Source organism: Macaca fascicularis, chromosome 1 (assembly GCF_037993035.2).
Source record: "Macaca fascicularis isolate 582-1 chromosome 1, T2T-MFA8v1.1".
NCBI lineage: Eukaryota > Metazoa > Chordata > Mammalia > Primates > Cercopithecidae > Macaca > Macaca fascicularis.
In genome coordinates this window covers 227,979,824-227,994,909 of record NC_088375.1, presented here as the reverse complement: position 1 = coordinate 227,994,909, position 15,086 = coordinate 227,979,824, and the positions used below count along the sequence as shown (strand labels likewise).

Sequence of the window (15,086 nt, the reverse complement as noted above, 5' to 3'; positions counted from 1 at the left end):
CCCAATAACCTCAAAGAGTTCAGGTTAAATCGACAGTTGTCAAGTCTAATTCCTCTTTACAGCATTATTTCTGTGGGAAAATGTGTGTGGCTCATATCCTTGCCACAGCAAAGAGACTGGACTCAGAATCAGCTCTTTGTTGTCATAATTTAAGTGGAATTAGTTACTCCCTAGGGTTGCATTGCCCCTTGGATGGCTTCTAGCCTTCTTTTTACTTATTAGATTATACTCTAGGTTTCTTGACTGTGAGGGACATAGTAAACTCCTGGTAGCCTTTACCTCCCCCTCCCTAAATAGCAAACTCATGTAGAAAACATTAGTTAAAATCCTTTATAGATTTTTTGAAATCACCTAAAATGTTATCATTATTGGCACAATTTCATTTGGAGCCATTTTGTCAGAACCACTAAGTATTTAGGTGAGGCGATTGATTTCATTCCCACGTGGAAGTTTGGTTGGTTGTGACATTCAGGCACTCAGAGTGATTCCTGACTGCTTGGAGATGATATCATGTTCAGGTAGTCTGGTGTCTGGAACTTTTGGCAGAGATTAAGCTGTTAGAAGATTTGGGCTAACATTTTTTTGTGTGTGAGTTGGTGAATTTTGAAGATGATTTAGAAGACTTTAAAAAAGCATCTGTGTGTACTTCATCATCTTGATGTCAAGAAGAGATTTTTTTTTAATACATACATATTTTAGTAATGAAGGAGGTACATAGAGATAGTTGATTTGAATGGGTTTACTTTTTCTCATTTTTAATACAAAATATTTTTGGGAAACAAAACTTGACTGGTGTTACACTACTGGCTTCTTGCTTTTTGTTACAAACATGCTGAAATGGTCTAAATAATGATGCTACTAAAACAACATATGCATTGTTTTGATGGGGTATTGATTCCTTCTATAGTGTTCAAAATTGCTTGCATGCCTCTGAGCAACAAACGCATATGTGACAGACTTTATGTGAGATGAGCATTCCAGGGAAATGAAATGCTAGTTTACTTTTCAGTAGCTGTGCAACTTAAAAAAAAAAAAAATTGTGTTTTTTGAAACATGGCCTTAGGGCACTAACACACTCGGACCCAGTGCATGAGCTCTGCAAGTTATTTTAACAAAACCTAATCACAGGAACAAACATCTGGCATTTATAGAGTTTGTTTATTTATTGATTGCCATAAGCCTCTAGAAAGAATATCCTGTTTCTTTTAATAAAATCCTTTTGGAAGTTGTCTATATTTTAATATCTAAGTGTTTTTGGAATTTAATTTTAACAAGGTAAACTCAAATGTTAAATATTGTGGGCTACAACTGAAGTAGCAGAATGGAAGACGAAATGGCAAGTGGGGACTCTTGTAAAAAGAATGGTAACTAAGTTCTTTTTCCTGGTTATGCTCCTCCCGTTTACTCTCCTGTATGGCAGGCCATTATTTATACTGCTTTGTAGAATCTGCTGTCTGGCAAGCACTAAGGAATTTGGATCCCTAAACCAGGGAGCATATAGCCTGCTAAAGTTTAATTTTCAGAGAGGAGACACTAAAGATGATTGTGTTATGATACTGTTCATTTTATGTACTAGTGAAATGAATACTGAAATTATTTAGTATAACCATTAATTATAGTGCTTACCATTACTGCAAAGCTTGTCATGATTTGGGGGGTAGCTTCATGTTTCAAAACAAAACCATAGGTCTATCCTTTTAAAAAACATGAACTACTTTAGTTTGTTAATGGGGAAAGTGAGTAAATAATAACATTTTTTGAAAAAATGAAGCCTGTCAGATACGGGGGGGGGGGGGAACCCTTGTAAATATTCCTCATGTCAAGCCCCTATTAATTCTGTGTAATTTCAGTAGAACTAGCAAGTTATTTTACTTAAAATGTCTTTTTTTCCCCTGTGCAGTGAAAGTTGAATGTGAGAACAGATCTTAATAGATATAGTTACACAGTTTATTTTATCATGTATCACTTTATTGCTGTCTTCTAGAACATTGTTATACTAAATGTTCCAATAATGGAAATTTTATGCAGCTACTTCAAATGAAACAAATTTGCAAAAACTCAATTTTGGAACTCATTCCTTGAGGAGAGGAAAAAACTCACCGTGCTGTGACCACATCAGATTTCTGATATGTTAGCAACTTATCAAACACTGTCATTTCCAGAAAACAGGTTGTGGGGTCAAATTGAAATATCTACACTTTTGGTCACTTTCAGTTGAAGATATTTTAGGTTTTAATGATTGAATAGTGAAATTAAAAAAAATTGTTGGTAACAGGTAATGAAAGTGTGGTTTTGTATGTAAATAAAAATGGCTCTACACAGCATCAGGAATGATGGGGTTCAGTTACAGTGGAATCTTTTCAAGAGCTTGATTTTAAATTCTCAGAGATATTAGTTTTACTTACTGGAGCTCCTTTGTTTTGCAGAGATCATGATGCAGCCGTCCTTTTGGATTTCTTTTTAATAATGTGTGACCCTTCACCTTTGATCCCCTGACCTGCATTACCTTGGTAACCATTTCATTTTTTAATTTAATTTCATTTTTTAATTTTGGTGTACAAGCTGTAACATTTCATCTTTCAAAGTGTAACACGCTGATTTCCTCAAATAGAGATACCCCTTTGAGCGATAAATTTGCAAAATGCTGTCTTCATTTTCCGTATTAAAATTCATTTCAGCTTTAAAATAAAGTGTAATCTGTGTTTTCATCCTTTTAAAATTTAAGTTTAATGAGTGCATTTCCCCATACAGTATATTTCCTTTTTTATTCATGTTTTGCAGAAGCTGAATTAACTTGATATTTACATATAACTTACACATGCCCAGGACACCCATACCTCTTCTCTACTCCCAAACCACCCAAACCATTGCCCCTCACCTTCTCAATACATACACCTTCACCATCACCATCACCACATACCCCTTCCTCTGCAGAGTAACTTATCTTTCTTTCAGAAATAGTAGCAACTTGAATTTATTAGTCTTAGCTGCCACATTATACATCCTCAGATTATATTTTGTATTCTGAAGTATTTTGGGGAGAAAAAGCTTAGACTTTTAATTTTAATTTCATTTAAGGACTAGAAAAATATAAAGTTGTCTCATTACCCAAGTTCACCTTTCCCCACTCTTTTAATATTTTATTTCTTTAATTTGAAACATAAGAACAAGCAGCAAATTTAACAATTTTAACATGACCAAAAAATGTACTTTTGTCTCTGGTCAGCCAACCCTGGTGGTCTCAATACCAGATTGATTTCTGCCATATGCAGTTTCATGACTGTTTTTCAAACGATGCATTTTTATTGTATTCCTCTTTTCAGAAAATTCTTAACCTAAAGCAAAACAAAACAAAATCAAAAGAAACCAAACTTGAGTCAGTTCTTTGAACTGGCAAGATACTCCTAAGAAATCATGTCCTTAAAAAAAAATCACGTGAATTCTCTCAGCATGGCCCACTGAAGCACAGATTACTTTTTAAGTGTCTCATTATTTTATTCTCTAACATTTAATGCTGATGTTTTAATTGCACACAGCTGAAGCTGCTAAATGAGCACTGAAATGGATTTAAGTCCTCTCTGAGCTTTGTTGATACCTATAAAAGTTTATATCATTCATTAGAACCACAGATTAAAATTAGTCGTGGTTAGCTGTTCACTGCCGATTGGAACTCGCGCGAACACTTTTGTTCAGGCTCACGAGCTTGTTCTTGCCTGGTGTACTTGGATACTTGAAAAGCTGCCTTTGGCCTGTTGGGTATTTTTTCTTTTCACAGATTTGCAAAATATCAGAGCTGAGAAATACAAGTAGGTAAACCATCCTATGATTATAAAGCCCCTGTGATTTATAATGTCCCAGTAGTCAGGAGCAAGTTTTTTGCTAAACCTTGAATTATAAGGTGATTTTTTTTTTTTTTTTATTAAATAATGCTTTTCACAGTTGTGCTGGCATGTTTTCCAGATCCCCAAAGACCTTTTTGCCTTAGGTATGTCCTTTATTTGTTCTTTGATGCCATGTCCTTCTAGCACTAAAGGAATGGCGTCTGTCTTAGTGGATGGTACATGGAAGCCCAGGGCTGCGGGAGGCCGTGACTGCTTGTTGCCTCCAGTCCTCTTGCTCAAGCAGCCCCAAACCGGCTGACCCCTGAGGGGTGAGCTCCCCTGGGCTCCCCTGGGGCCCCCATCTGCCTTTGAGGCAGACAATACTGTATTTGTAAGTCCACTAGGAGCTGAAGAGACATTAACAGGTGAAGACGAGAAAAGTTTTTATTCTCTTATTTTATTTTACGATTAGATCAGTTAGATTTTCTTTAAAGTTTTCTGCGTAGTACATTTTAAGATAACCTCATTTTTCTGAGAGCGCTAATACATGGACACATTTATGGCTTATTTCCAATGAGCATTGTGTATTTGGTTATATTTAGGACATTTAGTAGACTGTAAGCCAATGGATGTTTTTGTAAATGTGATTCATTGAGAAAAACCATCTGAGAGTGAGATAACCTGCTTTGGACTAGCAAAGTCTCTGGATATGTTATTGGTATCTGTTGAGGTAGTCACACAAAACTGAAATACTCCAACAGAAAGACTTCAGAAGACTTTCGTTTTGGTGTAAAAACAGTGAAATTAGCTGTTTGACTTAAAATATAGGAGTTGTAAGACATTTCATTGATGCCACTTCTGTTTTATCCTCTGTGAAATGTAGATGTGTGTGTCTCCCACTTGCTTTTTAGGGTTGTTGGGAGGATAAATGAAACTGTATGACAGACACACTGGGAACTCAGAAGAAAGGTGCTTTTGAAACTGAACCTCATCCTGTGGCTGTGCTGTTGGCAGGCATAACCAGCGTGTTGAGAGGCAGTGGTAGTGAACCCCATGGTGAAAGGCCAGGACTATGGGCTCTGGAGCCAGGCTGCCTTGGTTCGAATCCCATCTCGACCTCTTGCAAGTGGTCTGACCACAGCAAATCACCCAACCTCTCTGTGCCTGAGTTTCTCCCTCTTTAAATTGGGGATAATAATAATAATACCCACTAAAGGATCCTGGTGAGTTTTAGCTGAGCACATGTCCACAAATTGCTTAGAGCAGTGCCTGGCGTGTAGTGTGGCTGATCCTCACAACCAGAAAACCCCAGCAGGGGGACTCACACCTTACAGAAAATCAGACTCAAAACAATTCCCCAGTAGTCTTCTAACATTGACTTAGAGACCCTTATATGTTTAGAGAGAGGAACTGAATAGTTTATGGTAATTAGACACCTCTAAAACAGATGCAGGTTCAGGTGCATAAAGTTAAATCTGGGTTTTTAATCTCTTAGGAAGAAAAGTTTAGATCACAGAGAGCTCCATAACCCTTTGTTGATAGATTCTTTTAACTGTTTTTGGCTATGGAGGGACTAGGAAGGAAACCTGAGGGACAGACCCACCTTTTACCTAGTCAGCCTTTCTCTTTCCCTTTTATGCTCGGTAAGGTGTCTAGGTAACTTTGAAGGGGTCAGAGGGTTGAACTGTCTCAAGGTTTTTACCCAGCTCCGTGAGGCTTCGGTGTCCTCTTGAGTGAGATGGAAGGGACATCCCTGCTTTTCCTGAGAATGCCTGTTACATATTCATCCCAGGGTTTTCCATACATTTTAATCATCCACATTTATCTACAAGGTGGGTGGTATGTTCACCCCATTTTGCATGTGAGAATGCTGATGCCCAGGTAGGTTAAATAAGTTCACCCAGGCTCACACCCTCAGTAAATTGCCAGACAGGCACTTAAATGCAAGTGCCACTCATATCACGGCACTGCTGCCTTGCATTGAGCTGCAAACCTGGCTGAGCCACTCCCAAGAAATGGTTTTGCCCTTTTGGTTGTAGGGACCTCAGCTGTATGCAGTATTATCCTTCAGCCATCAGACCTTTTTTTTTTTTTTTTTTGGAGATGGAGTCTCGTATTGTCACCCTGGCTGGAGTGCAGTGGTACGATCTTGGCTCACTGCAACCTTTGCCTCCTGGGTTCAAGTGATTCTCCTGCCTCAGCCTCCTGAGTAGCTGGGATGACAGGCGCCCACCACCACGCCCAGCTAATTTTTTATATTTTTAGTAGAAACGGTGTTTCACCATGTTGGCCAGGCTGGCCTCGAACTTTCCTGACCTTGTGATTTGTCCTTGTTGGCCTCAGAATGTGCTGGGATTATAGATGTGAGCCACCGTGCCTGGCCCAGACCTTTTAACGTAACAGTACCCCTAACTTCTGAAGGCCCCTAGCTGGCTTCAACAACCGCCCCTCTCCCTGCCCCCCATGGAGGGCTCTGTCATATATGTGTTACTTTTAGGGACTCTTACTACCAGTGGCTTCCTCAATCCTGGCTGCACATTCAGAATCCTATGTACAGCTTTTAAAATAATTCACTTTTTAAGAAACGCTTGCCCTATCCCAAGACTCTTGTTCTAGAGAGATCAGTAGGTTCAGAAATACAGGAAGTTTATTTTGTAAACAAGAAAACAGGTCCTTAAATTGTGCACATATGGATCTGTGCTTCTGGAGTGTGGGCCAGTGCTATTAATTGTGTAGTTGACTCCATTGTAAGGTAAAATGAGTTTTATGGGCCAGTGTAGTTGTTCAGCCAACAATTGTTAGTACTGTGTCTGTAGGAAAAGCCCCTGGCATCCACCCTGTAGAATGCCGTCTTCCGTGAGTGGCCACTTGATCACCACAGAGGCCAGGTTTGAATTTAGTTAGAGTGAAATGAAGTAGAGGGCCCTGCTTGCTTTCTTGTTCTTTCAGTTTTCTTTTTTTCTTCTCCTCTCTTTTACGGGTTTATTGTTCCCTTATTTTTTTCTCCTCCATACTTCCATCTTCCCTTGTCTTATCTTTCTTCCACCATCTGGTGTATGTTTACAGTGTATCTGTCATCAGACTGTGAGGTCCGTGAAATCCTTCAGGTGTCTATCACAGAGATGACGTGCAAATGAATGTTTATTTTTTATTTTATTTTATTTTTTTTTGAGACGGAGTTTAGCTCTTTGTTGCCCAGGCTGGAGTGCAATGGTGCGATCTTAGCGCACTGCAAACCTCCACCTTCTGGGTTCTAACGATTCTCCTGCCTCAGCCTCCGAAGTAGCTGGGATTACAGGCGTGTGCCACCATGCCCAACTAATTTTTGTATTTTTAGTAGAGACAGGATTTCACTATGTTGGCTAGTCTGGTCTCAAACGCCTGACGTCAGGTGATCCACCTGCCTTGGCCTCCCAGAGTGCTGGGATTACAGTGGTTAGCCGCTGCGCCTGGCTAAATGAACATTTCTTAATTTATGTTAGTATCTGTCTTTCAAAGAACTAGGCACTGCCCATCATTAGCTTGAAAATTGTCAGATTTTGTTTGTGATTATCTATCCTAACTTAGGTGGTATATCTTGAAGAACTTAGGTAATTTAGCCTCATAGATTTAGATAGGTCGAGAAATGGCAGGCTTCAGTCACTGAATAGTACAGAATGTTGGGCAATAAGATGGATTTGGACCATTCAAGGGAGCGCTTGTATCAGGCTTTTAGCATATCTGCTGCACAGTTTTTAGAGCTGGAAGGTCTGAGATCATCTGGGTTGGACCCTCCATTTTTGGTGTTGAGGAACCGACTCCTGAGAGAGAAGGGTGCTTCTCTGGTGCCCGCCTCCAGGCCAAGACTTCCCTCCTCCTCCTCTGTGTCCTTATCTGAGTGAGAGTTGGGATGGTGGAGAGCAGAGACAGTGTGACAGCATAGCTGCTGTGATAACTCCCTGCCTCTGGACGTGTTGGAGAAACAGGCAAAGTAATCTTCCTCCTGCGCTCCCCCTCTCATGGAAACAAGTGATAGAAGGTTAGGGCAGTTTTGAGGGCAAGCAGTGGACTTCCTCACTGTGAAAGTCGGGAAGCTTTGGGTGTGCCCTAGACCCTGTCCTGTTGGCCTTGGCACCACCAAGTGGGCTGCTTTAGGGGTCCATCCTGATGGTGTTTAACCCTGCTTGAGGCTTTTGAGGACACTAAGAAACACATGGTGAAGGTGTGGAAAGTTTTTTTGTCATTCCTCAGTGAAGATCTGCCCTCGGTAGAAAGGGAGTTAATGAAGGAGAAGTCGGCAACAATATTGCTGCACAGTCAGGAAATAACAGAAAACATCTCCTGTTTGTTCTCATTTGTGGTGATTGTTTCCCTGGGAAACTGTGGCCGTGGTTACCATCATGCTGTGTGATGCGCCTCAGAATCCTAGGATTAGACCAGATTTTCCACTTTCCACACACATCTTCAGGTTTGGTCGCAAATACTCCATGTGACAGACTGTCACATCCACTGGCCACAGAACTTCAATTATTCAGGCAGGTTTGGATATCCAGCCCCTTTTCCCTTTTCTGTGTGGATCCTTTTGAGTACCTTATACCTCTAAGCCTTTCGTATTTCCAAAGGAGAAACCAGAATGACTTTTGCCACTCTTTTGTATTGGTGGGAAAAGGACTGGTAGGGGAAACTAGCAAGGTTTGACCTGGGATCTGCTTTACCTGCTCTAGTTCACCTTGGAGCATCTGACCATACATAGGTCCTTGCACGTAGTAGACACTCAGCAAACATTAACTGTCTTTTCATTTCTCATTAGCACAGGTAATTAGGAACAGGAGCTGATAGACTGCACGTATCTGTGCAGAGATATATCTGTAATTAAAGTTTTAATTAAAGAAACACCAGACCAGGCAGATGGTTCTTATCCCCGCATCCTGTAAACCAAACAGCCGTGGCTTTTCGATCTTGCAAACATGCAAAGCTGAGAGTAGCACCATTCGTGGTGGTACACCAAAGGGAATAGGTTGTCTTATAAACTAACCATAATCTAATTTTGGTAGCACTCTATGTGATGCCAGATTCAAGGATAATCATTGCAGTTTGAAACGAAAGACAATACATCAAAGTTATGTCCCAACCAAAGCTTTTAAGCCTCAAGTCAAGGGCGTTACCACAGCCCAGCTCGTAGATCACAAGACGTGTGGTTTTGTGCTAGATCACAAAAGCTGACAAGGTGTTATTTAGGATCATCAGCTAAATACAGTATGAAATTAGAGTGCGATCATTCTGTTTTTTCAGGCATTGCCACCGTATAGCAGTACAGAATTGAGAAGTGACTTGTACCTGCCTGCCTCGTGCAGATCCTCTCAGCCATGTCACAGTGACCTTAATGGTCAGTCGAGTGCAGAATTAGAAAACAAAAAACAAAAACACCCACAAAGAGTGACAGAAGAAGACTTCTCTCACATCTTAGCACTTCTCCAGGAACCGCTCCCCCAGGAATCCCAGCCATTTGTTTTAGTTCCGTTGCCATCAGCAGGAACCTGGAGCAGTACAGGGACGTGGGCAGATGGTAAAGTCCATGGCAGTTCACCATGACTGATTGGGCTTCACCCATTCCATAACCCCCAGTTTCTTAACCCTCTTCATAACCCTTCACTTTGTCACACATGTCATTTTCAGGCATTCAGTGCAGATAGGCAGCTGTACAACAGGATTACATACTAGTTGATACAACTATGTTTTTACTACCTACATCTCACTAATTCATTTTCTACTTGGTAGAACCAGTACTGAAGATGTTCATTTCTTACATCACAGCGAAGAGTTTTAGTGTAGAGGCTAGGAGAATAATTTCTACTTTGCTGAACAGTGAAATACCTTACCATCCCTGCACTTCTATTAAAGGAAGTAGAGTTTCCGCTTGAAAAAGAGTCCATGTTATACCAGGATATATATAAGGATCTTCACATTAAAGACTATGTCATCAAATGTAGAGCCTGAAAGTATTTTATCTTAATACCATCTATAAAACTCAGTCATCCTAGAAGAAACGTGTGTGTGAGTGTAGGGAGACATACCAAACTCACAAGGCCCTGTGATGTGCTGTGAGCGAAGCCTGTGTCTTGCTGGTAGACAGATATGTGTGCATCACTTTCTGGCTTGGGGAAGACTTCAGGTATTTGGTGAGATGTCCTTTGGTTTTAGAAGTCAATTAAATGTAAGCTGCTCTGAGTAAACAGCCATTTGTGGTTGTGTTTAGAAAATATTGTAAGATCAGAATTGTGCTACTAGGTATTAGGTTGACATTTTACATGTGGGATTTGAACTTGACTATGAAATCTATTTCTTCTCTAATTTGATTCAAGACCTGAACATGTAACCTTTGAGTGTACAACACAGCTTTAGATTATAAAGGCTGCTTTTCCTTTTTTCTTTTCTTTTTTTTTTTTTTGAGACAAGGTTCTTGCTCTGTCACCCAAATCAAGAACCCGTCCACTGGAGTGCAGGGGCATAATCATAGCTTGCTGCAACCTTGAACTCCTAGGCTCAAGCAGGCCTCCTGCCTCAGCCTCCCGAGTAGCTAGGACTACTCGTGCTGCTGTGCCTATTTTTTTTTTTTTGGTTTTGTAGAGATGGAGTCTCTGTTGCCCAGGCTGGTTTCGAACTCCTGGGCTCAAGTTTTCCTCCTGCCTTGGCTCCCAAAGTGATGGGATTACAGGTATGAGCCACCGTGCCTGGCCCCATAGGAGGTTTCTTATAAAGTGAAACCACTTGTTACTCAGAATGGCATCATGCCTCGCTTCAGGGTAGGAAATAGAGAAGCATCAGCAAACCCACCTGGAATGGTAGGCTTTTTATTTCTCTTTCTCTAATAAGGTTTTTTTTTTAAAATTTAATTTATTTTTATATTTATTTTTATTTTTCATTTAATAGAGACAGGGTTTTATTCTGTTGTCCAGCCTGGAGTTCAGTGGCACGATGATCACTCACTGTAACCTCAAATGCCTAGGCTCGCCTCTGGAGTAGCTGGGACCAGAGGTGCATACCACCATGCCCGGCTGACTTTTTTTTTTTGTGGTATAGATAGGGTCTTGCTATGTTGTCCAGGTTGGTCTCGAGCTCTTGGCCTCAAATGATCCTTCTGTCTCAGCCTCATGGCAACCTCCACCTCCTGGACTCAAGCAGTCCTCCCACCTCAGCCTCCTGAGTAGCTGGGACCACAGGGGCACGCCACCACGCCCAGCTAACTTTTCGTGTTTTTGTAGAGACAGGGTTTCACTGTGTTGCCCAGGCTGGTCTCAAACTCTGGAGCTCAAGTGGTCTGCCCGCCTCGGCCTCCCAAAGTGCTACGATTACAGGCCTGAGACACTACGTCCAGCCTGTAACAGATTTTAAGGAAGCTTTTGCTCTATCTGATATCTGTATGATCATGGGAGGGGGGTGGAGTGTTCTGCCCACCCCAAAGTGACTTAAATTCAAATATTTATTTGTTTGTTCAATAAATACTTATTGAATACCTAGTACTAGGCACTGTCCTAGGTGCATCTAGAATGAAGCAATAAACAAAACCATGTCATTCCCCTCGAAGAACTTATTTTCTGGTTAGGGGAGAGGAATAATAACCAATAAACAAAAATAAATAACAATAATTGAGTGCTTATATATGCCAATTACATTTATTAACTCACTCTTCAGAACACTGAGGAAGTAGGTCCTGTCATTATCCCCATTTCATAGACAAGGAAACTGAGATACAGAGAAGTTGAGTTAACTTGCTCAGTGTCCCATAGCTAGTAAGTGGTGCTGTTGCGTTCCCATCCAGGTCATTGGACTCCAGGTTTCATGCCCTTGATCACTGTGGTATTTTGTTTCTCTTTTAAAAAGCTGCCCAATCTGTTTATTTCTAAAGAAGGAAAGAAATGTCAGTGATAGTGTGGTGAACAGTGCAGCAAGGTGCTCAGGGAGAGGGCTCTTGGATGTCCGTTTGTGTGTGCTGTTCTAGTGTGACCGAGTGAGTATCTCTCATGAGGTGAATTGAAGGAAGCAACACTGTGACCGTCACTTGAAGGAAGCAACCCCGTGACCACGTTGGTGTCTAGAGTGAGAGTATTCTAAGCAGAGGGATCTACAAAAGCAAAGGCCCTGAGATAGAGATTTGGCAGTGGCGAAAGAGAAGCCAGGAGAATGACATGCGCAGAGCATGGGAAGGGGCAGGGGATGTGAGGCAGCCAGGAAGCAGTGTCCTGTGCGTCCCGCAGGACTTGGCACGGTTTTTTGGTTTTGCTGGGGATTTTTGAGCGAGAAAAAGACATGACAAAAAGGATCATTCTGGGCCGGGCGTGATGGCTCACGCCTGTAATCCCAGCACTTCAGGAGGCCAAGGCGGGCGGATCATGGGGTCAGGAGTTCAAGACCAGCCTGGCCAACACAATGAAATCCCGTCTCTACTAAAAATATGAAAAATTAGCTGGGTATGGTGGCGGTTGCCTGTAATCCCAGCTACACGGGAGGCTGAGGCAGGAGAATCGCTTTAACCCGGGAGGTAGAGGTTGCAGTGAATGGAGATCGTGCCACTGCACTCCAGCCTGGGGAACAGTGCAAGACTCTGTCTCAAAAAAATTAAAATAAAATAAAATAAAATAAAGTAATCACTCTGAATGTAGTGTAGAGAATCTTCCAGGGCAGGGCCAGCAGACCACAGCCCATGGCAGGATCTGGCCCACTGCCTGTTTCTGTACAGCTAGCAAACTAAGAATACTTTGTATGTTTTTAAATGGTTGAAAAAACATCAGTATTTTATTTCACATGAAACTTATATGAAATTCACATTTCCATTGTCTGCTTCAGTTCCAGTTCTATTGAAACAGAGCCACACTGTTGTGTTTATTATCTGAGGCCGCTTTTGAGCTGCTGCAGCCAAGCTAAGTAGTTGTAACAGGGAGCATATGGCCTGTAGAGGCTGAAAGAGCTATACTGTCTGGCCCTTTACAGAAAGGAGTTGTTGATCCCTGGTTTGGAATAGAAGTAGGGAGACCAGTGAGGAGACTGTTGCAAGAACTGATGGTGGCTTGGACGAGGGCGGGAAGAAGTGGTCGTATATGGGATATGTTTGAAAGGAAGAGCTGGTAGACTGTATTCATATAGGAAGAGTCAGAAATGATGACTATGTTTTTGCACTGAGTAACTGGAAGAATGCTATTCTTTACTGAGATCAGGAAGACTGAGAACAGCAGGTTGGGGAGGAGGGGTGAAGAGAATGCAGGTTGTGTTTTGCACGTGTTGACTGTAGGATGCCAGGTGGAGATGTTGAATAGGCAGTCGTATGTTTGAGTTTGTAACTTCAAGGACAGGCTGAAGCTGGAGCTAGACTTTGAGTGTTTGCAGCATATAGGGGGTTCTAAAAGCTGTGGGACTGGATGCAATTTTCTAGGGAGTGTGTGCAATAGAGAAGTCCAGACGTGGAGCCCTGGGACACCCAGTGTTAAGGGGAAGCGGGTATAAGGGAAGCAAAGGAGAATGAGAAACAATCAGAGAAGGAAGACAGGAGATGGGGGTGTCCTGGAAGTGCATGTTTCTCTTTGCTTTGCTTTGCTTTTTTGAGACATAATGTCCCTCTGATCTCAGCTCGCTGCCACCTCCACTTCCCGGGTTCAAGTGATTCTCTTGCCTCAGCCTCCCTAGCTGGGATTACAGGTGTGTGCCACCATGCCTGGCTAATTTTTTTATTTTTAGTAGAGACAGGGTTTTGCCGGGTTGGCCAGGCTGGTCTCAATCCTGTGACCTCAAGTGATCCACATGCCTTGGCCTCCCAAAATGCTGGGATTACAGGTGTGAGCCACTGCGTCTGGCCAAGGAAGTTCATGTTTCAAAGCAGAGTGATCATCTGTGTCAGGTGCCGCGAAAGGTGGAGCAAGATACAGACTGGGGTTTCACCGTGGGCTTGGCAGCGGGGAGGTCGTTGGTGACTTTGATAAGAGCTGTATGAGTGAAATGATGAGAATAAAAGCCCAGTTCCAGCTGGTTCAAGCAAAAACGACTGGATAGGGAGCTGAGCTGGTACTCTGAGGAATTCCGCTTTCTGCAGCCTAAGTGTAGGGCAGGAGAGGGCGGGAAGTTGGATTTAACCTGGGATTAGGATTTTGCCAGGTGAGTACAGTGGAGGGAGGAGGCATAAGGGAGTTGAGCATTGCGCAGAAGAGTTGATGTGAGGATTGAGGATAGACCGTGTGGTCTAAGCCAGGCAAGGAGCCAGGAGGCATGAAGGAGCTGAGAGTCAGTAAGAGGTCATGGGGTCAGTGGATTCAAGGAGTAGAGTCAAGGAGTTGCTGGAGTAGGCATAGTCGAAGAATAGAGTGCTTGAAATCGGTATCATGGAGCGGTCAGTTTTGGTTACATCAGGTCAAGGGCTCTACTGTACGGTAGCAGTGTCAGTGAGTCACGTGTAATTTTTAATGTTCTAGTAACCATATTTTTAATAAGTAAAAATAAAGGAAACTAATTTTAGTAATATATTGTAATATATTTTATTTAACCCAATATGTCTACATTACATGAACATATAGTGTAAAATTGTATAAATAAGTATAAAAATTGAGATGTTACTTTTTTTGGTATGAAGTCTTTGAAATTGGTATATGTCTTGTATTTCCATTACCTTCTAATTTGGAGTAGACACATTTCAGGTGCTCAGTGGCTGCCATACTGGACAGCTAGTGAGATGGCCACGGAGTGTAGTCCAGGATTATCACAGAGGAAGTGGTTAACGGAACAAGGAGGCCATGGTTCATGAAGGATTGGCCGTGTAGATCTAAAACCACTTCTGATTCCTTCTGAGGGGAGCAGGGCTGAAGAGGAAAGAGGGGACACTCTGGCGGTTGGTAGAGGTCATGTGCTTCAATGGCTGAACCTAGCAGGCTTTTACCATGCAGAGAATGTAGCTTATTCCCCACACACACACACACATACACACACACAATTTTGTTTGGCTTTGATCCACACAATGTGTTTTTAAAGATTAATAAAAGTTGATAATATCAGGTATTTTTTAGCCTTGTAGGCCAGGAAAAAGTAAAATATTTTGAAAGAGTAAACAGGAGCGTCCTCAGCAGCATACATGCTGTTACTACTTTTCATCTTAATCATGTGAGCCTCTCATGAAAGCCTCCAAGGAAGAGGTTAATGGTTGCCCCGATTCTGTACCTTTATCAGGTTTAAGCTTACTTCAGTTTCCCTTTAGTTTGTTGCCTGCAGCATCATGATTAACTGAAGAATTCTCAAAAATTACCCTCA

At 41.9% G+C, this 15,086-nt stretch overlaps 1 protein-coding gene across 30 annotated transcripts in view; it reads left to right on the top strand.

Moving 5' to 3' along the window:
- CAMTA1 (calmodulin binding transcription activator 1) overlaps positions 1 to 15,086 on the top strand; it is a 978,479-nt gene that overhangs the window by 87,251 nt on the left and 876,142 nt on the right. For 2 of the 30 annotated variants that reach the window (XR_010581496.2, XR_006696557.3), the window contains exon 4: positions 2,427 to 2,510. The exons of 27 other annotated variants lie outside the window; for them this stretch is intronic. Coding sequence is in view for 1 of the 3 variants with exons in the window: in XM_045387835.3 (XP_045243770.1) it covers positions 2,427 to 2,435 (9 nt within the window). In the remaining 2 variants the exon portion in view is untranslated. Of the gene's footprint in view, positions 1 to 2,426; positions 2,691 to 15,086 lie in introns of those variants that run through there. One more of the 30 variants, XM_045387835.3, reaches the window with a different exon arrangement.